This window comes from Ahaetulla prasina, chromosome 7 (assembly GCF_028640845.1).
Source record: "Ahaetulla prasina isolate Xishuangbanna chromosome 7, ASM2864084v1, whole genome shotgun sequence".
In the NCBI taxonomy this organism is placed as follows: Eukaryota; Metazoa; Chordata; class Lepidosauria; order Squamata; family Colubridae; genus Ahaetulla; species Ahaetulla prasina.
The window spans coordinates 66,715,406-66,739,109 of NC_080545.1; the positions used below are offsets into that span (position 1 = coordinate 66,715,406).

The 23,704-nt window shown below is 42.1% G+C and overlaps 1 protein-coding gene across 1 annotated transcript in view; it reads left to right on the forward strand.

Annotated features, from left to right (window-relative positions):
- ENTHD1 (ENTH domain containing 1) overlaps positions 1 to 23,704 on the forward strand; it is a 182,548-nt gene that overhangs the window by 130,287 nt on the left and 28,557 nt on the right. Inside the window, exons 4-6 of the mRNA XM_058190418.1 lie at positions 3,006 to 3,464; positions 8,302 to 8,508; positions 17,683 to 17,792. Coding sequence (XP_058046401.1) covers positions 3,116 to 3,464; positions 8,302 to 8,508; positions 17,683 to 17,792 — 666 coding nt within the window. The 5' untranslated portion in view covers positions 3,006 to 3,115. The remainder of the gene's footprint in view (positions 1 to 3,005; positions 3,465 to 8,301; positions 8,509 to 17,682; positions 17,793 to 23,704) is intronic.

The window sequence follows — 23,704 nt, forward strand, 5'->3', positions numbered from 1 at the left end:
CTTTATATGAAATAAAGATAAATCATGGTCAACAAATTATACAATCTAGGTCACAAATGCAAGGGGCCTCTTTTTTTGCATAAGGAAAAATAATTAGTTATTTAGAAACAGTGACTGTTTTTTAAAAAAAAGCTACAGTTGGCAACCAGTAGAGATGCCTTAGATAAATGATAGGCCTAAGAACAATAATTGTCCAGGTGGACAATTTTTGTCCAATCTTTGAAACAAGGAAAGGGGTGGGGCTATAGTAGGAACATTCTGATTGGTGACTTAGGTGGGTTCTGCAAATGATTGACGGCAGTTTAAAAAACAGATGTAAATGGCTTAACTGTCACAGTTGAATTGTTTCCTCAGGTACAATAGGATAAGATTAATAGAATAGAAAACTGTATAGGATTGTGATTAGTAGTTTGGAGACAAGATGTAATCTCCCCTTATGGATCTCTATTTGAAATTATATTGGGTATGTAGCTTTATATTTTCCTTTTGTGATGTAAGAAATATTCATCTTATGTCATGGATAAATAATAACAGCACTGTACAATAGTTTTATATTAGTAAAACTTAATACATTTTATTAATGTATTAATACATTACTTAATATATAAAGTGTATATAGATTTGGAAGTGGGGCTGGGATAAAAGATGCTATCTCTTATTTTAAGACGTTTTGATATCTTGAGTAGAGTGCCTCTGAGAGTACCTAAAATTCAAATAATTTCTAATTTACCTCCAAGATTGGGTACATCTTTTCACTTTTGTTTTTTTAGGTGGAGCATTAAGTCTCTAAAGTTTTGGCAAGTATGTTTTAATGGGATGCTACAGCTGTTAGAGATTGTAACTATCATATATGCTGCTGTTTTATTTTTAATTGATTTTATTGCATCGTTTGAATTTTGAATTGATTGGAATCCAGCTCTACAGTATTATGCTACATAGGGATTGGTGTAGCGGATTTGGCATCAATTCCATAAAAGGAAATCAAAGCACTCTGTTGAAAATCAAAACAGGTTGGGATTGAGATTGACCAAAAACAGACACACATACAAAAAGCAAAAGGATCAAGTTTCTATTCATATCACAATTGTTATATGCAATTTGTGGAAAGATCCCTGATCAATATTTGCTGCTGTGTAATGTAACCAGTGCCAAAATGAGTTTTTCTCAGCAGTGAGAAATTGATGCACATTAAAGCAAATTCATTTTTTTTTGATGGCAGTTTTAATAGATGCGTTGAAATACATTATCAAATAATTTTTCTCTATGTGAGTAATACAAAGCAAAACAGACTGTAGGTGAAGTACAGATAAAAGGAAGAATTGGCAAATGTTAAAATAGTTAGTGCTAATCAACAGACTCCTGCTTCATGGAGCTGGGGATTTACCTTTGGCAATGTTGATTTTACATATTTTTGAACTGTTTTATACATTCTTTGATTAAAAAGGATCAAAATATAAAAAGGAATATTTTGATTCATTGCTTCAAATTCCTCTTGATTTTGATCATAAACCATTCTTGAACAGCACTTTAACTGTTAGGGTAACAATTCATAATAAAAGTGTTAAAATAAAATAATAATGATATGTGAGGTAGAAAATGAACACTTTTATTATGAATTGTAATATTTGACATTTGGGTGTGTAAAATCTGATTATAAATTTTGTCTCTGACCAAGAATGATGCTTGTCAGAGCTTGAAATCAATTTGATATATGATTATAGCAATATTCTATAGAGATTTAGGAACTCTTTAGAGACTTACACATCTTGATGCTAATTAATGAAGAGAAGGAAGGAAAAAGTAGTGAAATTTTCATAAAGATGTAACCAGATAATTCACAATGATTTAAGCTGTTTAGAGTTTGCAATGTCCTTGAAGGCATTATTGCAGCACAAAAATGCTCTCCTGGTTGCTGGCACTAGCTGTGAATTCCAATTATTAAACTAATCAGTGTAGATTAAATATTTTCATAGTCCTGCAGAGGCCGTCAGGCAAATGGGATCTACTTTTTCTTCTTTATTTTTCTTCTTTATTTTAGAGCCCCTCAGAATATTTAATATTTCTGCAGAGGCACAAACATTTTCAGCATTTCTCAATTGCTCTGCTTGAGAATTATAACTCCTAGATTCATATTCTAATATTTTTTCCTAACTGCATTTTTCAAATTGTAATTATTTAGTGGGGTGTTAAATACTGCTTTTTAACCAGTAAATGTGTATATCAATAAGTCACCCAGCAGGCAATAGAATTTTAGATACCTTTTGTGTCTGTGTTTGTGTGTATACAAACAGAGACATAATTTCGGATCTACTAAACCACTGAGAATATGCCATAGGTTTGTTCCTTTTACAACTATTACTGGTTAATGCTAATCCATATTTTACTTGATTTAGGCATAAAAGAAACTTGTGAATAAGAGAGTAAGAAGTATCTTGCACCATTTCAGCGCATTCCCATAACCATTTCAGTGCAATCCCTGTGGGATTATGAAATGAACCAAATGTATAGTGTTGATTCATATCAGGAATTTAAGATTAAACATAATTTTACATTCTATTTTTTAGCTGATATGTAATTTGGGGACCAATCATTAAAACACAGTTAGAATAAAAATCAGTATCATGCACTCGTTCAGTTTTTATTTTTCATCAGCTGAGCAAGCTTATTATAGCTTTTGTATTGGACTCCTGATTAATAGTTGGAAAAAAAGATAAGTATTTCATATTAAACCTCTTTGAAAATTTTGTATGGCAGCAGTCCCCAACTTTTCTGACTCCAGGGACCAGCATCAGCAAGGGTGGCAGGGGGGTGGGGGGGGAGGAAATGGTTTTGTGTGCATACTGCACAACCTAGTTCCCATGTGCTTGATGTGCTCACCTGCTGCTTGTGCGGCCCAATTCCCAACAGGCTGCAGACTAGTACATGTCTGTGGCTCAGGGTTGGGGACTCCTGTTGTATGGTATGATTCTGATTGGTGACATAAATTTTCTGCTATTTATCTACAGAATTCTAGTGGTTACTGCAGTGGAAAATGGAAAGAGAGAAAGCAATCATAGAAAAAACCCTCTAATGTTTCCCATCTGTTTAATAAAACAAACAACAATTTGCTACATTCATGGCACTCAGAAGGCATGTAAAAAACCTTGTGAAAAATTATTCTGAAGCTGAGATAAAAGTCAGAGAAGCAACTTCTAATGACCCTTGGGGCCCTTCTAGTTCTCTAATGTTAGAGATAAGTGACCTGACATACAACACAATTTCCCTTTGTGAGATTATGAATATGATCTGGCATAGGATGAATGACCATGGGAAGAACTGGAGGCATGTGTACAAATCTCTTACACTCTTGGACTATCTCATCAAGAATGGATCAAAAAAAGTCATACAACATTGTCAAGAGGGTTTCTTTAACATTCAGATATTAAAAGATTTTCATCATCTAGATGAAGCGGGAAAAGATCAAGGTAAGATTAAAAGTACTTGGATATATCCATTCAAATTAAATGGAAGTGTTTGTCATTAGTATTGGGTAGAGATACCAGATGTGAACGGCAAACCCCTGGAAAACCACTAGATGGCAGTAAAAAGAAAGTGTTTTCTCTATCTTTTTGTTACCATCTAGCGGTATTCCTTGAAGGTAAAAGATGAGAGTGCAAAAGTAAGTCTGATGCCTAATAGTAAAAATGAAAACCTAGGATTAGGTCAACTGCTAGTGTCAGTTAAATACCAACTGGTAAAGTAGTGGAAGGAATTACAAAGATATTTATATTTCTGGACTTAAAATTCCACACAGATGTTGACTACAATATGAAACAAAGCTTTCTGCTTGGGGATAAAATCTAAGATAAATCTAGACAAAATATTAAAAGTGTAGATAAGCTGCTAACAAAATTATTTACTGTTAAGGCACTGCTCTCGCCCAGACAGCCAGAAAGGTTAAATGAGGAAAAATTTATGTCTTATAGTGTTGGGGAAAATGGTCGAGAATATACAGAAGGATAGCAGGAACGTCAAATCATTTGGTACTAGTTAGTAAGACAAGACAGTTCACTGAAAGCATTAATAATGAAGTTAAGGATGAAATATTTTTGATGCAAAAGCAAAAGTTCTTTGGAGAAGTGAAACCAATCATGACTAGGCTTTTCAAATGTATTATTTCAAAGTATAATTGTCCTGCTTATGATCCTTCTCTTTTCTCTTCCCACTGATCTGTCTTTGTGTGCAATATTGTATCTTGCTCCTCACTACTGGCGTCCCCAAAAACTGCATATATGGCATTGATTGGATTTATAAGGTTGTTTTTGGCAGGCAAACAAGCCATACAGACTAATTAGGTAGCATGCAAAATTAAAAGAGAGAATCTATTAATTCTTAATTAACAGCAAAACCAGTCAGATCTCTGTATCATATAGCAAACATGGTATTCTTAATTTTAGTTTTTAGTAATTTAATTTTAATGATTTAGGTATGTCAGTTATTTTTATTTATGTGGTTTACAAGAGAAAAAAAATCCATATTGTAAAACAAAAGAACAACAACTTCTTTGTTTATTTATAACACTAAAGCCATGCACTGTATTATTGTTTTATTTCCTGTTGACATAAACGGCACAGTACCTTTTAAATAAATTATTGCATTATCTTGCAAGATGCAGTTGCTTGTTAGTTTCTGATTGTTAGAACTGATCTATGAATAATTATATCAGGATACTTAGTTAATAACTACTGTGTTTCCCCGAAAATAAGACTCTATATTTTTTTGAACCCCAAAATAAGGGCTTGGCCTTATTATCATCTGTGTGTGTGTATGTGTGTGTGTGTGTGTGTGTGTGTGTGTGTTATTATTTTGAGGGTGCAGGACGCGGTAAGCATGACCACCTCATGGCTGCTGCTGTGTTGCACTGCTGTATCAGTACAACACCGCCGCTCATCAGCTGTTCGCTGGGGCAACCAAAGATGGGAATCTCCCCAGAGTTCTTGGCACTTGGCCGCCTCCCATCCATCCATCCCTCTCACCTGCAAACTGCCGCCCTGCTCCAGCCTCTCCGCTGGGCAACCCCCGGCAGCCCCAGATGCCCATGGCCTGCACCTGCCCAGCTCCCTTTTCTACAGCACCCAGCTCTTTATCGAGGGGGTTGCATGTGGGGCGGGACAGGGCTCACTCCTCTTGCCGTCTCTTCTCCCCCCACTTGTCAGGGGCTGGGGAGACATGAGATGCACGTCTTACCTGCCTTGCATCTCTGTCGCGTGTCTTGCTGTTGCCTGCAGGCAAACATGCTATAGGGTAAAACCAAATTTCTCACGAGTTCAAGAAGTTTGATTGAACTTGCGAGGTTTTTTTTACTCTACAACATGTTTGTCTGAAGACAATGGCAAGACACGCAATGGAGCTACAAGGCAGGTAAGATGGCTTCACACACCCCAACGGTATTGTAACAGCAGCCTGGCTGCTGCCCTTCCCGCTGTCTCTTTGTTGAGGGGTGTGGCAGATAGGGCAGGGGAGAAGCGAGAGGCATGGAACATGATAGGGTTCCTCTTGCTGTCTCTTCTCCCCCTCTTGCTTTCTGCCCATGCCCAAATTGGATGCAATTTGGGAGTAGCAGGTGGGGATGGGTGGGGCTGGAGAGACATGAGATGTGTCTTACCTGCCTTGTAGCTCCATCACGTGTCTCGCCATTGTCTGCAGGGCAAACATGTTGTAGGGGAAAAAGACCTCGCGAGTTCAATCAAACTTCTTGAATTCATGAGAAGTTTGGTTTTACCCTACAACATGTTTGCCTGCAGACAACAGCAAGACACACGACAGAGCTGCAAGGCACCCCATGGCAGGAAGCCCTGCCATGCCCGGCGAGATGGGGAGAAGAGACAGTAAGAGGATTGACCCCTGTCTTGCTCCATGCATCTTGCTTTCCCCCCACCCCACCTGCCACCCCACTTGATAAAGAGCCGGGTGCTGTGGAAAAGGGAGCCAGGTGGGTGCAGGTTTTGGGCATCTGGGGCTGCTGGAAGTCGCCTGGTGGAGAGGTGGGAGAAGGGCGAGAGTTTGCAAACAATTGCTTCCCCTTTGCCTTCTCTCCCAAAAGTGCTGGTCATGCCCACCCCATCACTAGGGCTTATTATCAGGGGAGGGTGTATATTTACGGCCACCCCAAAAATCAGGCTTGGCCTTATTTTTGGGACATGTCCTATTTTCGGGAAATCACGGTATTTCAATAAAAAAGCTTCATTTCTTATTACCAAATTTTAATTATGTAAGTCTATGATATTCTGCTTTTGATATTCTGTTGGATAACAAACTATAGTAGAAGAATATCCACTAATTGATGCATGTGCATTTTACAGTGTTTATGATACCATGTAATAGATAGAAGGGATAAGACACTACCTATCTCCTGTCTACAACACAATCCTTTTGGCAGTTTCAAGATGATTCCACACCTATTTGCACTCTTATTGAGATGACCTTGTGGGTACAGATAAACCTCCAAGGGGCCTCAGTGGCTCTCAGAGAGAGTGCTAATGACCAGTTGATTGCAAAGAAATATGTTCCTTCCACCTCCCAATCCTGTCAGAATGAATCCTTCCATTCCCCGCCCCACTCCACACATCATCTTGCCAGAATCAATGAAGCCCAATGGAGGGATTGGGAGTGGGAGGCACCGTTTACCGGTGGTTCTCCTCCTATCTCTCCGACCGGTCGCAGTCGGTGTTGACAGGGGGGCAGAGGTCGGCCCCGAGGCGCCTCACTTGTGGGGTGCCGCAGGGATCGATCCTCTCGCCCCTTCTGTTCAACATCTATATGAAGCCGCTGGGTGAGATCATCAGTGGGTTCGGTGTGAGGTACCAGCTGTACGCGGATGACACCCAGCTGTACTTTTCCACACCGGACCACCCCAACGAAGCCATCGAAGTGCTGTCCCGGTGTCTGGAGGCCGACGGGTCTGGATGGGGAGAAACAGGCTCAAGCTCAATCCTCCAAGACAGAGTGGCTGTGGATGCCGCATCCCGGTACAGTCAGCTAACCGGCTGACCATCGGTGGCGAGTCATTGGCCCCGATGGAGAGGGTGCGCAACTTAGGCGCCCTCCTGGATGAACGGCTGTCTCTAGAAGATCATTTGACAGCCGCCTCCAGGAGAGCGTCACCAGGTTCGCCTGGTGCGCCAGTTGCGCCTTTCTGGACCGGGAGGCCCTATGCACGGTCACTCACGCCTCGTGACGCCTCGCCTGGATTACTGCAACGCCTCACATGGGGCTTCCTTGAAGGGCATCCGGAGGCTACAGTTAGTCCAGAATGCGGCTGCGCTGGTGATAGATGGAGCCCTCGTGGCTCCCGTGATAACACCTATCCTGCGCAGTCTGCACTGGCTACCTGTGGCTTTCGGGTGCGCTTCAAGGTTTTGGTGACCACCTTTAAAGCGCCCATGGCATAGGGCCGGGTTATCTACGGGACCGCCTACTGCGACCAGATACCTCTCACCGACCCGCGCGCCTCACAGAGAGGGACCTCAGGGTGCCTTCAGCTAGGCAGTGTCGCCTGGCGACGCCCAGGGAAGGGCCTTCTGTGGGGCTCCCGCCTCTGGAACGAACTCCCCCCAGGACTCCGTCAACTTCCGGACCTTCGAACCTTCCGTCGCGAGCTCAAGACACATTTATTCATCTGTGCAGGACTGGCTTAGTTTTTTAGATTTTAAATTTAGAGGGGTTTTAAATTGATTTTAATATTTATATTTTTATTTTTAATTAATTGGGCAGTAGAATAAGTTTTTTAATGATTATTTTAATTTGTATATTGATGTTTTATATGCCTGTGAACCGCCCTGAGTCCTTTGGGAGATAGGGCGGTATATAAATTCAAACAATAAATAAATAATAAATAAAGCTACTTCAAAAGCCTTCAAGGAGAAATAAAACTAAGAAAGTCCAGTTGCCTTTTGAAAAAGCATCTTTAAGACACTAGCATATTTCTTACAATATCAGAGAATAACATTTCAATCTCTATTTGCATGACATCCCCTATTTCTGAAAATGGCAGTTTCTCATAACACTACTTTAGATAAGGAATCATATAATCCTTGGGCTAGTTTAACAAATGCTTGCTAGAACCCGCCCCCCCAGTTTTTATTAGAGGCAGGTATATGATGTGATTATGATTTGAAAAACAAGATAATTGCCCTAGGTATAAAGATGTTTACATTACTGGCATTTCAGCATTTTCCAAATCCATAAAGTCCTAACAAATATAGTAACCACAGAAGGCATTTAGTAAGCTTTACAAATTTATCAATATTTCCTTTTCAACAGGTTTCCATGTAAGGGAGAAGGCTAAGCAAGTTCTTGCTATTTTAAAAGATGAACAACTGATGCATAATGAACGTGAAATTGCGCGCCGGACTAGACGGCGCATTTCGCATGCAATGCTTTTCTCCCAGCCTTCTAACAAAGCTTATGTACCAGCTCCGCTTGGCTCAGATCCCATTTCAGAACTCCTTCCATCAGAAAACGTCCAACGTAAGCAGTAAATATTTACCTTGCTATCCATGTTTTTGCATTTGAAAGTTTCAGCAACTTCAGTTTTATCATAACCAGGTATCTCTTAGCTAAGTTCTCCAAACAACTATATAAAAGCATTCTAGGTTTTTACATTAAATGAAAAGTCATCCATTCGGCTTTAAAAGCAGGATGTTAAGATGGACCTTTGGTCTCATCCAGAAACACTCTCCTTACATTTGTATTCTCTTTTGTGATGAATAAAATGGCTAAAATGATTTAATAGTTGGTATCTAATGGAAAAACACTTTCAAGTGTATCTGCTCTTCCTTAGAGCAATAATAAAACTTTGGCATCTATCTTTTCAATGCTTTCTCTTATATTGAGCTTGTGTAAAAATGCGTATGGTTTCAGGGAAATTCTAACCAATGTACAGTCTGGAAAACCACTAAAATGAATGAAACCTGAACAAATGAAGGAACTGGCCAGGTGTAGGAGATGAACCCTTAAATCTGAATTATAGATATTTTTTATCAATTGGCAAGAGTATATAAGATACTGATTCTTCTATATAGGTTTGCATAAATTGCTGGTAAGTTAGGAAATACTGCTATCATGTCCCCACCAGTCCTTCTTTTCTCTAGACTAGCCAAACCCAAATCCTGCAACCATTCTTCATATGTTTTAGTCTCTAGGCCTTTAATCATCTTAGTTGCTCTTCTTTGCACTTTCCAAAGTCTCAACATCTTTTTTGTAATGTGGTGACCAAAACTGGATGCAATATTCCAGGTGTAGCCTTACTGAACCTTTCAAAGCAGTACTAATACTTCATGTGCTTTTGATTCTATGCCTCTGTTTATAAATCCAGGATTGTATTATCTTTTTTGGCTGCTGCTGCACCCTGCTAGTTCATATTTAAGTGATTGTCCATTAGGACACCACTAGGTCTCTCTTACAGTTACTGTTAGCCAGGTTTTGCCTAATCTATACTTGTATCCAGGGGCGGGTTTCAAAACCTGTCGCTACCGGTTTGCTTTGTGGTGCACGTCCAGGAGGGTGGGTGGAGCCTCCCTCACCACTGCTACCAGTTTGCCTGATCCGGGGGCAAACTGGTAGCAACCCACCACTGCTTCTACCTTTGATTTTTCCTGCCCAGATGTAAAACCTTGCTTTTCTCCATATTAAATCTCATTTTGTTGGATAGGGCCCATTTGTTGAATATAGCTTGTCTTCTGGGGTGTTGTCTTTCCTGCCACCTTAGTGTTATCTACAAATTTAATGAGTTCCCCTTCTATTTCCTCATCTAAGTCGTTTATGAAGATATTGAAGAGTACTGGGCCTACGATGGAACCTTATGGTACTCCACTGCTTACTTAACTCCATGTAGATGTAGTACAGTTAAGGACTACTCGTTGAATATGGTTTGTCAGCCAGGTACAAATCCATCTGGTGGTGATGCTGTTTATCCGACGTTTTTCTAGCTTGAGAAGAAGTAGGTTGTGGTCTACTTTGTCAAATGCCTTAAGTCTAAATAGCATTTTGTCCACAACATTTTGCTGGTCTACTAATTTAGTCACTTTGTCAAAGAAAGAAATAAGATTGATTTGGCATGATCTGTTTTCAACAAACCTGTGCTGGCTACTCCCGGTAGTTATAAATGTACTTGTCTCTAGATGTTTGGTTTTTTACACCCCCCCCTCATATCTTCCCATGTATTGATGTTAGGCTGATTGGTCTATAGTTATTATTATTATTATTATTATTATTATTATTATTATTATTATTATTATTATTATTATTATTATTATTATTATTATTATTATTATTTATTTGATTTTTATACCGCCCTTCTCCCGAAGGACTCAGGGCGGTGTACAGGCAGAATAAAACAAGCAATACAAAATACAATTAAAATGCAATTTAAAAAACTTATTAAATTAGCCTTAGAATTTAAAAAATTACCTTACACTAAAAACCCCATTTAAAATTAATAAAAATTTACCATTTAAAATTCAATTCAAGCCAGCCCCGCGCGAATAAAAAGGTGTGTCTTCAGTTCGCGGCAGAAAGTCCGAAGGTCAGGTATTTGGCGTAAGCCTGGGGGAAGCTCGTTCCAGAGTGTGGGAGCCCCCACAGAGAAGGGCCTTCCTGGGGCCGCCAGCCGACATTGTTTGGCGGACGGCACCCTGAGAAGTCCCTCTCTGTGAGAGCGTACGGGTCGGTGGGAGGCATGTGGTAACAGCAGGCGGTCCCGTAAGTACCCGGGCCCTAAGCCATGGAGCGCTTTAAAGATCGTAACCAACACCTTAAAGTGCACCCGGAAGGCCACAGGTAGCCAGTGCAGTCTGCGCAGGAGCGGTGTTACATGGGAGCTACCGGAACTCCCTCTATCACCCGCGCAGCTGCATTCTGGACTAACTGAAGCCTCCGAGTGCACTTCAGGGGGAGCCCCATGTAGAGAGCATTACAATAATCCAAGCGAGAGGTAACGAGCGCATGAGTGACTGTGCACAAGGCATCCCGATCAAGGAAGGGGCGCAACTGCCGAACCAGGCGAACCTGGTGGAAGGCCCTCCTGGAGACGGCCGTCAAATGATCTTCAAACGACAGCCGATCATCCAGGAGGACACCCAAGTTGCGCACCCTGTCCTTTGGGGCCAATAACTCGCCTCCAACAGTCAACTGCGGCTGCAGTTGACTGAATCGAGATGCCGGCATCCACAGCCACTCCGTCTTGGAGGGATTAAGCTTGAGCCTGTTTCTCCCCATCCAGACCCGTACGGCTTCCAAACACCGGGACAGCACTTCAACAACTTCATTGGGGTGGCCCGGGGTGGAAAAGTACAGCTGGGTGTCATCAGCGTACTGTTGATATCTCACCCCGAAGCCACTGATGATCTCACCCAACGGCTTCATGTAGATGTTGAACAGCAGGGGCGAGAGAATCGACCCCTGCGGGACCCCACAAGTGAGGCACCTCGCGGCCGACCTCTGCCCCCCTGTCAACACCGTCTGCGACCGGTCGGAGAGATAGGAGGAGAACCACCGATACACGGTGCCTCCCACTCCCAATCCCCCCAACCGGCGCAGCAAGATACCATGGTCGATGGTATCAAAAGCCGCTGAGAGGTCTAATAGGACCAGGGCAGAGGAGTACCCCCTGTCCCTGGCCCGCCAGAGATCATCCACCAATGCGACCAAAGCTGTCTCCGTGCTGTATCCGGGTCGAAAGCCGGACTGGAACGGGTCTAGATAGACGGCTTCATCCAGGTATTGGGGTAGCTGTCGCGCCACAGCACTCTCTACAACCTTCGCAACGAAGCGAAGGTTGGAGACTGGACGATAATTTCCCAAAATAGCTGGGTCCAGGAGGCTTCTTGAGGAGGGTCTCACCACCGCCTCTTTCAAGGCGGCAGGGAAAACCCCTTCCAGCAAAGAAGCGTTGATAATCCTCTGGAGCCAGCCTCGTGTCACCTCCTGAGTGGCCAGTACCAGCCAGGAAGGACACGGGTCCAGTAAACATGTCATGGCGTGAAGCCTCCCCAACAACCTGTCCACGTCCTCGGGAGCCACAGGGTCAAACTCATCCCAAACCGGCTCAACAAGACGTGTCTCCTCTCCCTCGCTTGGATTATCCCAATTTCGGTCCAGACCGTCCCGGAGCTGAGCGATTTTATCGTATAGATAACCACTAAACTCCTCGGCTCGTCCCTGCAACGGGTCATCCCGTACCTCCTGATGAAGGAGGGAGCGGGTCACCCGAAACAGGGCGGCCGGGCGGTTATCTGCCGACGCAATGAGGGTGGAGGCGTAGGAACGCCTCGCCTCCCTCATTGCCACTAGGTAGGTCCTAGAATAGGACCTAACTAGTGTCCGATCAGCCTCGGAACGACTGGACCTCCAAGTGCTCTCTAGGCGTCTTCTCCGGCGTTTCATCTCCCTCAGCCCCTCGGAGAACCAAGGGGCCGGGCGAGATCTGCGCCGGGTCAGAGGCCGCAAAGGCGCGACACGGTCCAAGGCCCCAGCCGCGGCCTGTTCCCAGGCCACGACTAGTTCCTCAGTCGTGCCGTGGGCCAGATCCTCAGGAAATGGCCCAAGCTCCGTCAGGAACCTCTCAGGGTCCATCAGGCGCCTGGGATGGAACCAGCGTATAGGTTCAGTCTCCCTGCGATGGTGAGTGGCGGTTCGGAAGTCTAGGCGAAGGAGAAAATGATCAGACCATGACATTGGTTCTGTTACTAAATCATCTAATTCCAGATCATTTAACCACTGTCCAGAGATAAAAATCAAGTCCAGCGTGCCTCCCCCCATGTGCGTAGGGCCATCATTTACTCGAATCAGGTCCAAGGCCGTCATGGAAGCCTGGAACTCCTGAGCTGCCGTCAATGACAAGCCGACTGATGGCAGGTTGAAATCCCCCATGACTACAAGTCTGGGGGTCTCAACCGCCACCGCGGCAAGCACCTCCAACAGCTCAGGCAGGGCTGTGGTCACGCAGCAAGGAGCCAGGTACGCGATCAACAAGCCCAACTGATTCCTATGGCCCCACCGCACATAGAGGGATTCACAGCCGGCAATCTGAGGAACAGTGGCCTCCCTCGGCTCTAGATCTTCCTTAATAACAACCGCCACCCCCCCACCCCTACCTTGGGCCCTCGGCTGATGAAATGCTCGGAAACCTGGAGGGCACAACTCAACAAGGGGGACCCCCCCCTCTGGCCCCAACCAGGTCTCCGTAATGCCCATCAGGTCCGCGGACTCCCCCTGAATAAGGTCGCAAATCAGGGGAGCTTTATTAGCCACGGACCGGGCATTACACAACATCAGCCGAAGATCCAAGCTCTGAGGATCATGGCCGCCCGAGGAACGGGTAGGGACTGGGGGGCCGGAGCACGTGATCGCTTTCAGACATCGAACACGTGCTCCCAGATCTCGATACGGGCCCCCCCGCCATATCTGCCTCTCCCACTTACCGTACTGATTGAAAGTCCCTCTAATCCTGGAACTGAGCCCTCCCCCCCTGCCTTCAGACCAGATGGAGTAGTGCCGCGAACAAGCACAGGGGCTGGATCCCTCCCCGACGGGTTCTCTCCCCCACCCGTCAGATCCCTCCCTCCCACCCTCCCCTTAAAATTCCCATTAAAATTCCCCTTAAAAAATCTATTAAAACAATTAATTAAAAAAACCCTGAGTCTCCTATTCTTGGCATGCCAACTCCCGGGGGTGCAAAACCCCTCCTCAAGATGGGCCTCGATAGTGTGGAGGGCCAAACCCGAGAGAGGGGAATCTCGCAGGGCAAGAAGGTCAGCCGCTGTAAATGTCCGCATGATGAGAGTCCGGCAAGCAGACCCATCCTGGACCTGTCAAGATGGAAATTGACACACCAGTAATCCAGGTGGAAGACAGACGAGATAGTTCTTTGGCGGTGGGTGAAAAGCCACCATGATTAAGTCAGAGCACCAACCCCTCCTATCCCGAGGGGTGGACTATGGACGAGGGGAAGGGGGAAAAGGATGAAGTCCTACAATAGTCAAGCTAGGATTGTCCAGGACCAACCTCAGTTCCCCCACTGGGGCCAAAGATCTTCAGAAGGTCCCCTTGCAGTCAGCCCTTAGGCGTCCTCTAAGATGGTAAAAAAGGCGCCCACACGGCCCGTGATCGTCCTATAAGTTGGCAAAAAAGGCCAAAACACGTGCCTAATGGACCAGCCGCTCCACCGACGAGACGCCCCTCTCCCAATATCCGGGGGTGTGTGCAAAAGGACTCACAGGAGCCCCCACAGACGGCCATAGATGCCCTCAAGATGATAGGGAGGGCGTCCCCTAGGCCCGTAGATAACCCTCAGAGTGGTAGAGAAGGTAACCATTGGGTCTCTTCATGGCCGCTGAGCCAGGCCACCAGCTGGAGTAGGCCACTCACCCGCCGGGCCTGCTGGGTCATGCCACCGCCGGACCCAGCCGCCCACCGACAGGCTAGGCCCCCACAGACCGGACCAGCCAGGCTGCCGCCACCGCCGCCACTGCCGACAGCACCACCATCGTCGCCGCCGCCGGGGAAAGAGAGCTCCAAGGCTCCTCCCAGAGCAACGCCAGGCCAGGCTGCCGCCGCCGCCGAAAACTCAGCCGCCGCCGCCGCCGCCGTTGGAAGAGGCCAGGCTGCCCCCACCACCGACACCGCAGACAAAGGGGCGAAGAGGAGAGGGCTCTAAGGCCCATCCTAAGGCAGAGCTGAGCCCGGCCGCCGCTGCCGCCATCGGAAAACCGGTCGCCGCCGCCGCTGGAAAAGGCCAGGCTGCTGCCGCTACCGCCACCGGCCATCTCACCACCGGAGGGAGGGAAAGTGCTCCGGGACTCCTCCCAAAGGAACCCAGAGGCGCTTCGCTTCCATCCGCCCATCCTCCGAATCGTCGTGCTGTCCTCCACCCGGGCGGGGGTCAAAGCTGTCAGAAAGACCCCCCCCCGACCCGGTCGGGTCCAAGATAGGCCCGTCGCCGCAACAGCTATTCAGCGGCGCGGCGCCATCTTGGACATGCGCATAGTTTCCTGGGTCTGTTTCATACCCCCCTTTTTTTGAAGATGGGAACCACATCAGCTCTTTTCCAATCCTCTGGTAGTTCCCCAGTGCTCCAAGATTTTTTTAAAGCTGTGCTACAATGGTTCTGAGACAACATCTGCCAGGTCCTTCAGAACTCTGGGATGTAATCCATTGATGATTTATATTCATCAAGGCCAGACAGGGGTTCTCTTATCATTTTCTTGCTTATTTTAATTTTTATTTCTAATCTGTCTTTTACAGTTCTTTTTGATAGATTGGACCATAGTTTCTTTTTGTGTGAAGACTGATGCAAAGGATTAATTAAGCAGCTCTGCTTTCTCTCTACCACCTGTTACTTCGTTGCCATCTTCACTCTTTAGTGGACCGACTGTTTCCTTGACTTTTTTCTTGTTATTTATATGTTAAGAATTTTTTTAAAAAAATTATCTTTGACTTTTGTTGCAAATCTTTGTTTATTCTGAACCTTTACTTCCCTGACTTCATCTATGCAGATTCTGGTTATTTGCTGATATTCTGCCTTAGTTATGCATCCCTCTTTCCATATTTTTACTTATTCTTTTTGTCTTTCAGTTTATCAGAAAGATCTTTGTGCAACCATGCTGGTTTCTTCCTGAATTTCTTGTTTTTTCTTTTTCAGTGGTATTGTGTTAGACACAAAGAACCTTATTTTATTTATGAAAGAAAAAAAAATAGTTTATAGCACTTTTATGCAGGTCAATGCTGTTTGCAGTTTGTCATTAATGAATTTATATATTAAGCTGGCTCACCAGACACTCTTGACGAAAACTGTTTTACTCCAGATTTGCTGAGTAGATCAGGAAATCTGCTCAGCAAAAAGAGGAACTTTTTCCATTGATTGTGTTGGAGAGCAACCATCCCGATTTTTTGGGATGGTGGTGGTGGGCTCAAGCATGGAATTACCCTATACTCTCTATGCAAACACAAGAGGGCTAGATCTGACCCTGTCTGAACCCTTATCTACCGGTAATAGTTCTCATGGGAAAGCAAGTCTGGGCAGATTCCTGAGTAATAGGCAAAGAAAAATAAAACAGTCAGCTTGAACCTTACACGTGTGGGGTCTGCAGCTTCATGTTATTTTTTATAAGATATACCTATTTATAATGAATGAGAAAGCAGTGCACGTACAAGAAATGTACTTGTCCCTGAAAGAAATATAACTTAAGCTGTAATTGTTTTGGACCTTGAAGGGCTAGACAAGGAAATATATTATTTTTTAATAATAGTTTATTACATAAGAAAAATGCATATAGGAAAGGTGTTACGAGAATTTGAAAATAGCAGCTAGTATTGAGAGGAGACAGTAGCTTTAGTCTATTTATTGCTATATATTTCCATCCATTCTTGTTTACAAAAAAGTCTGCCTCAGGGTTGTAGTATTGCAGGATATTATCTTTCAAAAGTTCTCTGAAGTCCTTTTCAGTAACTTTGATATAAAATATTTATGTGCCATGCTGCAGTAACATTACTTTGTTTAAATAGTGTTTGGAAAATTTAGTGACAGATCATTGAAATTTACATCTAATCTTGAGAATGTTTAGAAAATAATGTACTTTTGGTGTATGTCACCCAACAAATTAGTCAGAATTTATAGAGGTGTTTCAAATGTATGTTGGAACTGTAAAAAGCAAGTAGGGTCATATTATCATGCTTGGTGAATGTGTAAAATGTTAGTAAAATTAGGACTCAAATATATAAAGTGATTCAGAAGATTTTAAAGGTTAACATTCAATTGAAACCAGAATTTTATCCTGCTGGAAAAGATAGATAAAGAATTAGAAAAGAGCCACGGAAAAGAGCTTTTATATAGGATAACTGCAGCAAGATTATTTGTATGGACAAAGATGGAAATATTTCACAATATACAATTGAGGAATCGTTGGGGAAGATGATAGAATTTGCTGAAATGGCTAAATTGACCTGTTTGATTAAAGAAAAGACAATATTTATATTACTGATGATTGAAAAGTCCTCATGGACTTTTTGTATAAGAGAAAAAATGAACTTATGATTTATGGTTCTGAAGATTTGACAAGATAGAATATAGTAAAAAAAGAGAGTCATGCTATAATGAGAGAGAGGTTAAAATGTAATTGTACTTATAACTGCTGTTAAGTTTGGAAGTCATATTTTATATATTTCTTTATATCTTGTCTTCTTTCTATTTTTCTTCTACTTTTCATTTCTGCATTTTAGCTTTTTCTTTCCTGCCCTTTTCATTCTTTTTTTTTAATTTTAGTTTGTATTAGCTATTATTATTGTTGTCAAAACTTTCAATAAAAATTATAAAAGAGGGAAATTTAGTGACAGGGATGATACTGAGCCTAATTTTCTGATTCCCCCCCCCCCCCATATATTTTGCACAACAAAAAGTATAACTTTATTCTTTATATTAATTTCTTCTATTTGGGGGAAAAAGAGATCATAAGCAGAGTTAATGGTAACGTTCAGCAGAGTTCTACGGAAATTTCAATTCTGTCTCGGCATTTAAATTAGCTGATCCAGTGTTGGAAATACTAGAACAGCAACCCTGTTTTTTGGGGGAATCTAACTAACTTTGGAGAGGTTTTTCCTTTTTACTCACTCTCTCTGACACACATATTGTATTTATTTCTTTGGCAGATTTGCTGCCTAAGGCATTACCTGCAGCAGAGCAAAACCAGCAGACAGGCAAAGCAGAAATAGCCCAAGAAGCAACAGTACTGAATATCATTGCAAAGAAGTCATCAGAGGTAATAATAATATTATGAGGTTCTTCAATATGATAAAGAATCCTTGCAATTTTCGTAATTCTTGTGCCTGGGAATTTGTATGGGTATCTGCTTGAAGTAACTACTCTTTAAACCAGATATCTCCTCCAAAAAATTGGTAACTGTGGGCATTCTGGCAACATGTTTCTTATCTTCTTCCTCGCCCATGACAAAGACAGACTGAAGTTGTTCTTACCTCTATTAATATTAAAATAGTATTTTCCTCTTTATTCTGATATCATCCAAGGGCAGATAATGGCTGGGAAGTGGAGAAAGGACCAGTATTGGAAGCAGCAGATTTCATGCCAGTATAATGTTCTGCTAACTCAAGAATGAGTGAATAAAATTTAATGAAGGCTAATTCACTAGCAGCAGTTACATGTGCAGTAGATGGTCTCTCAGTCTCCAAGTAGCAGATTTTAGAAATAAAAATCGTAAACTGTGATTACTTTTATGCCTTGTTAATAGCTGTTTAGAGATATCTAGTAGTCATTATTCAAAATCAAATGTTGGACCTTTCTGTAATTGCTCAAACAATTGTTCATTTCAATTATTCATCCAACAATAACTTACTATCTCCTGTAGAATGAACCGTTGTTCAATTATAGGTAGTGTACAGTGCATGCATTCCAGATTAAGTCATATTTTTTTTAAAAAGTTTGTATTGTATCAGACTAATTAAAATAAAGAAGAAAGATTACCTACATAAATAAGAATTAATAAAATAATATGGCACAACATTTATCAAAACAAAACAAAACAAAACAAAACAAAACAGGCTGAGCAATCCAAACAAATTGACCAAATTGCTTAAATGTTTTTTGGCCTTTTGTTGAAAAAAGTTCCCTATTGAGAGATCAATTATATCAGCAATCCACAGCAGCAAATGGGAGTCAGATAAGGATGTATACTAGCTCTCATTTTGTTTAATTAATTATATGCAAAAGTCCTTTCAAGATAAATAGATAGACAGACAGACAGACGGACATAAAATGAACATGTAAACATTCTGCTTTGTGCTAAATGATGCAATGCAATTCTGCAGAATTGATGTCATACACCCAGGTACGAATGAGAAGACTGCTGTACAGATTTAGTTCATACTGTGCACTCAACTACCTGAACACCAGTAAGGTCAAGGCCAAGGTAGTTTTGGGAAGAGGTGGACTAGCTATATTGCAGCCTGGATAAGGAACATATTGATCATGTCAAGATCTATCTATACTTAGAAATTATTTCTGCAGAAGCAGATTCCTGGCTCCCATATTTTAAGAGAAGTTTTTAAAGGGTTACAGCCTATGTCAACACCATAAGATAACTGACCAACCATAGCTACCCAGGTTCTCTAATTCCAATCAAAGTGTAAATAACAGCCCAATAGTGATTATATATATCATGCAGAATTGTGGATGCCCCTTTATTGGAACAGATATTTGTTGATTTTTGTTTCAAAACAACAACAACAACAACAACAACAGATATTTGTTTATTTCAACTTTGTTGAAATGCATTTTGGGGATAAGTGAATAAATATTCCATATACCAAGCCATCTAGTTATTAAAGAAGTTAATTGGCTGAAGACCTTATTCATGGATCCTGATAGATTACCCAGGCTTTGTTTTATAGAGCACTTGCATAACATGCTCCTAATGCTTGGGCTGCCCAATTTTCAAATGTCATCTCATAATATGGATTTTTCCATTCAATTCAGTCAGACCTGAAGGCCAACAGATGTTTCAAACAACAAAGGATCATTAATGTGTCTGCTTAAGAGAAAATGGCTGGTTGAACACAAATAGACTTTCTAGTAAAAAAAAAAAGTATTCAGCAACTTACATGGCTCAGCTCGTTAGAAGAGTATTTGCTAGAGCTTATTTTGAACAGCTAAATTCTATGGTAAGAATATAAGAGGTTTCATGGAGTTCCATTTGAAGAAAGATTGCATAATTGTGGTACACTAGCTGTTGAACACATTGCACATAGCCTCCTTGATTGCAGATTGTATTTTGCAAAAAGGTCTGTTTACCTTTCTTATTATCCATTATATTATTATTATTATTATTATTATTATTATTATTATTATTATTATTATTATTATTATTATTATTAAATTATATTATATTATATTATTATAATATAATATAATATAATATAATATAATATAATATAATATAATATAATATATTATATTATATTATATAATATATGGATAATTATATTATCCATATATTATCCAGAAATATTTTACAAGAAGAGTTCTCCACTCCTCTGAATACAACAAAATACCTTATGCCACCAGACTTGAAATCCTGGGTTTAGAAAACTTAGAACTCTGACGCCTCCGTCAGGACCTGTGTTTAACTCATAGAATCATCTATTGAAATGTCCTTCCTGTTGAAGACTACTTCAGCTTCAATCACAACAATACAAGAGCAAACAGTAGATTTAAATTTAATGTTAACTGCTTCAATCTTGATTGCAGAAAATATGACAACAGTAACTGTTGATCGGGATGCCTTGTGCACGGTCACTCATGCGCTCGTTACCTCTCGCTTGGATTATTGTAATGCTCTCTACTGTAATGCTCCCCTTGAAGTGCACTCGGAGGCTTCAGTTAGTCCAGAATGCAGCTGCGCGGGTGATTGAGGGAGCTCCGCGTAGCTCCCATATAACACCGCTCCTGCGCAGACTGCACTGGCTGCCTGTGGCCTTTCGAGGTGCTGGTTACGACCTTTAAAGCGCTCCATGGCTTAGGGCCTGGGTACTTACGGGACCGCCTGCTGTTACCACATGCCTCCCACCGACCCGTACGCTCTCACAGAGAGGGACTTCTCAGGGTGCCGTCTGCCAAGCAATGTCGGCTGGCAGCCCCCAGGGGAAGGTCCTTCTCTGTGGGGGCTCCCACACTCTGGAACGAACTTCCCCCGGGTTTACGCCAAATACCTGACCTTCGGACATTTCGTCACGAACTGAAGACACATCTTTTTATTCGCGCGGGGCTGTCTTAAATTGAATTTCATCAAATTTTTAAAATTTTTATTAACTAATTTTAATTGGGGTTTTAGCTCACTGTATATTTTAATTTTCAGGCCAATTTTAAAATAAGTTTTTTAATTGCATTTTAAATTATATATTGTACTGTCTGTTTTATTTTTGCCTGTACACCACCCTGAGTCCTTCGGGAGAAGGGCGGTATAGAAATCAAATAAATAAATAAATAAATAAATAAATAATGCTTGGAATACACTACCTGACTCTGTGGTCTCTTCCCAAAACCCCCAAAACTTCAACCAAAACTGTCTACTATTGACCTCACCCCATTCCTAAGAGGTCTATAAGGGGCGTGCATAAGAGCACAAACATGCCTACCATTCCTGTCCTATTGTTTCCTTTCATTATATCCAATTTATATAGTTATTACATGCTTATACTCATATACATGCTTATATGTTATATAGTTATATAGGGCCTCTGGTGGCTCAACAGACTAAGACAGTCTGTTATTAACACAGCTGCTTGCAATTACTGCAAGTTCAAGTCCCACCAGGCCCAAGGTTGACTCAGCCTTCCATCCTTTATAAGGTAGGTAAAATGAGGACCCAGATTGTTGGGGGCAATAAGTTGACTTTGTATATAATATACAAATGGATGAAGACTATTGCTTAACACAGTGTAAACTGCCCTGAGTCTTTGGAGAAGGGCGGGATATAAATGCAAATTAAAAAAAAATCTCCATTCCCACCCCACTCTGGGGCCAGCCAGAGGTGGTATTTGCCAGTTCTCCGAACTACTCAAAATTTCTGCTACCGGTTCTCCAGAATCTGTCAGAATCTGCTGGATTTCACCCCTGCTGCATACCACATACCACCACAGGGATCACTTTGGCCTTTATTTTCCATATCCTCTCAAATTTCTCCTTCAGGCCCCAGTACTTCTCCAGCTTCTCATATTTCTTCTTTCTGGTGTTGTGTCATTATCACTATCATGATATCTGGCCTTCTGTGTGGATTTGGAAGTCCCATAGGAACTTAGCCCTGTTTCCCACAATCTTCTGTGGAATCTCCCATCTCCCATACTAACACTTACACTATGCAGATGTTGCTATACACATAATGCCAACTACTTGTTGTGTCATTCAATGTATGCTGTTCCTGCCTGCATCTGACACTCTGCCACTATGTGTTGGCTGTCTCTCTGTGCATAGTCTGTACCTTGGGTCCTATCTTGCTTCTACAGATCTGATTTTTAGTGCCTGTTGTTGTGCTACTATGATCAGTGCCTCAGGACTGGCTTTTAGTCCATCCCTTTCTACCCAATGGTAGAATTTTTCAGTGTCTGCTACCTCAGCTATCTGTCAATGTTATATCACATGCAAGATCTTATTTTGCCATGGCACTTTCCCTGTTTGATCTTCCTCCCATGTCTGCTATCACCTCAGATATTCTCTCAGCAGTTCTTCTTTGGGTGCCATATTACTCATATACTCTTGAATGCTCTGGGTTTTGTCCAATACAGTCATCTGATGCCATCCTCCCTCTTTCCAGCTGGTGTATAGTTTCTATGTGTTGGACTTAGGATAGTAACCTCCATGCATTATGAGGAACTTTTGCTCCTTCACATTGGTAACTCCGCCGCCTTCGACATGACCTGAGTTTAACTCATAGAATCATCTATTACAATGTCCTTCCTGTTGAAGACTACTTCAGCTTCAGCTGCAACAATACACGAGCACACAATAGATTTAAGTTTAATATTAACCGCTCCAATCTTGATTGCAGAAAATATGACTTCAGAAACAGAGTTGTTAATACTTGGAATATACTACCAGACTCTGTGGTCTCTTCCCAAAATCCCCAAAGCTGTAACCAAAAACTGTCTATTATTGACCTCACCCCATTCCTAAGAGGTCTGTAAGGGGCGTGCATAAGAGCACAAGTGTGCCTACCGTTCCTGTCCTAATGTTCCTTTCATTATATCCAATTAATATAGTTATTACATACTTATGCTTATATATATGCTTATGTATCGTATTTCATGCTTATACTTATATATACTGTTGTGACAAATAAATAAATAAATAAAATAGGTGTGGATCATGTCTGGGCCAAATGCTGTCCAGCTCTTCATATTCTTGACCCTCTGTTGGATGTCTGCTATTGTGATTGTGACTGATTCCCATTTTAATAGATTGGTGTGGTCTGCTCTCAGGTCCTGCAGCCACTTTACACTGGTGTTATATGTCTTCTCTTCCATATGTTTTCCAGCACTGGTTCATTTTTGTCCTTAGCCTGGTAGCCAGTGCTTTAGCAATCTCTAGGGCTTCCAAACTGAGTCAGGCCTTTTCAGGTTTTCACTAGCCAAGTCTTATCCTTAATCTTCACATCTGTATGTAACCCATTCTTTTCTCCCAAGCTTAATCCCCGGTATTGCCATGGGTTGATGCCTTTGAACTGTGATGCTGGTATAAATTACTGCATATACCATGGTCAGCCAGAATAACTAACAAAGGGGTGTTAAATTGTATAAAACCACACACATCACTGGAATCTAAAATCATAAGACAGTTCATCTTGATTCACTTTGGCCATGTTATGTGTGTAAATTCATTGGAGAAGGCAATGACGTTAGGAATGGTTGGTGGACAAAGAAGAGGCAAGCAAAGAAGATGCTGGCTCGATAACATTAAATCTGATGCATAGTTGAACATATAACAATTGAAAGAAGCTGTGCTTGACAGGGTAGCATGGAGAGCACTTGCCTATAAAATAGCCAAGAGTCAGACACGACTAAACAGTTAAAAACAAAATAAAACAAAATTGCCATGGGGAGGAAACATTCTGTCCAAAACCATGAGAAGCTGCTATAAACAAACACTTTATTACAGCATATCAGT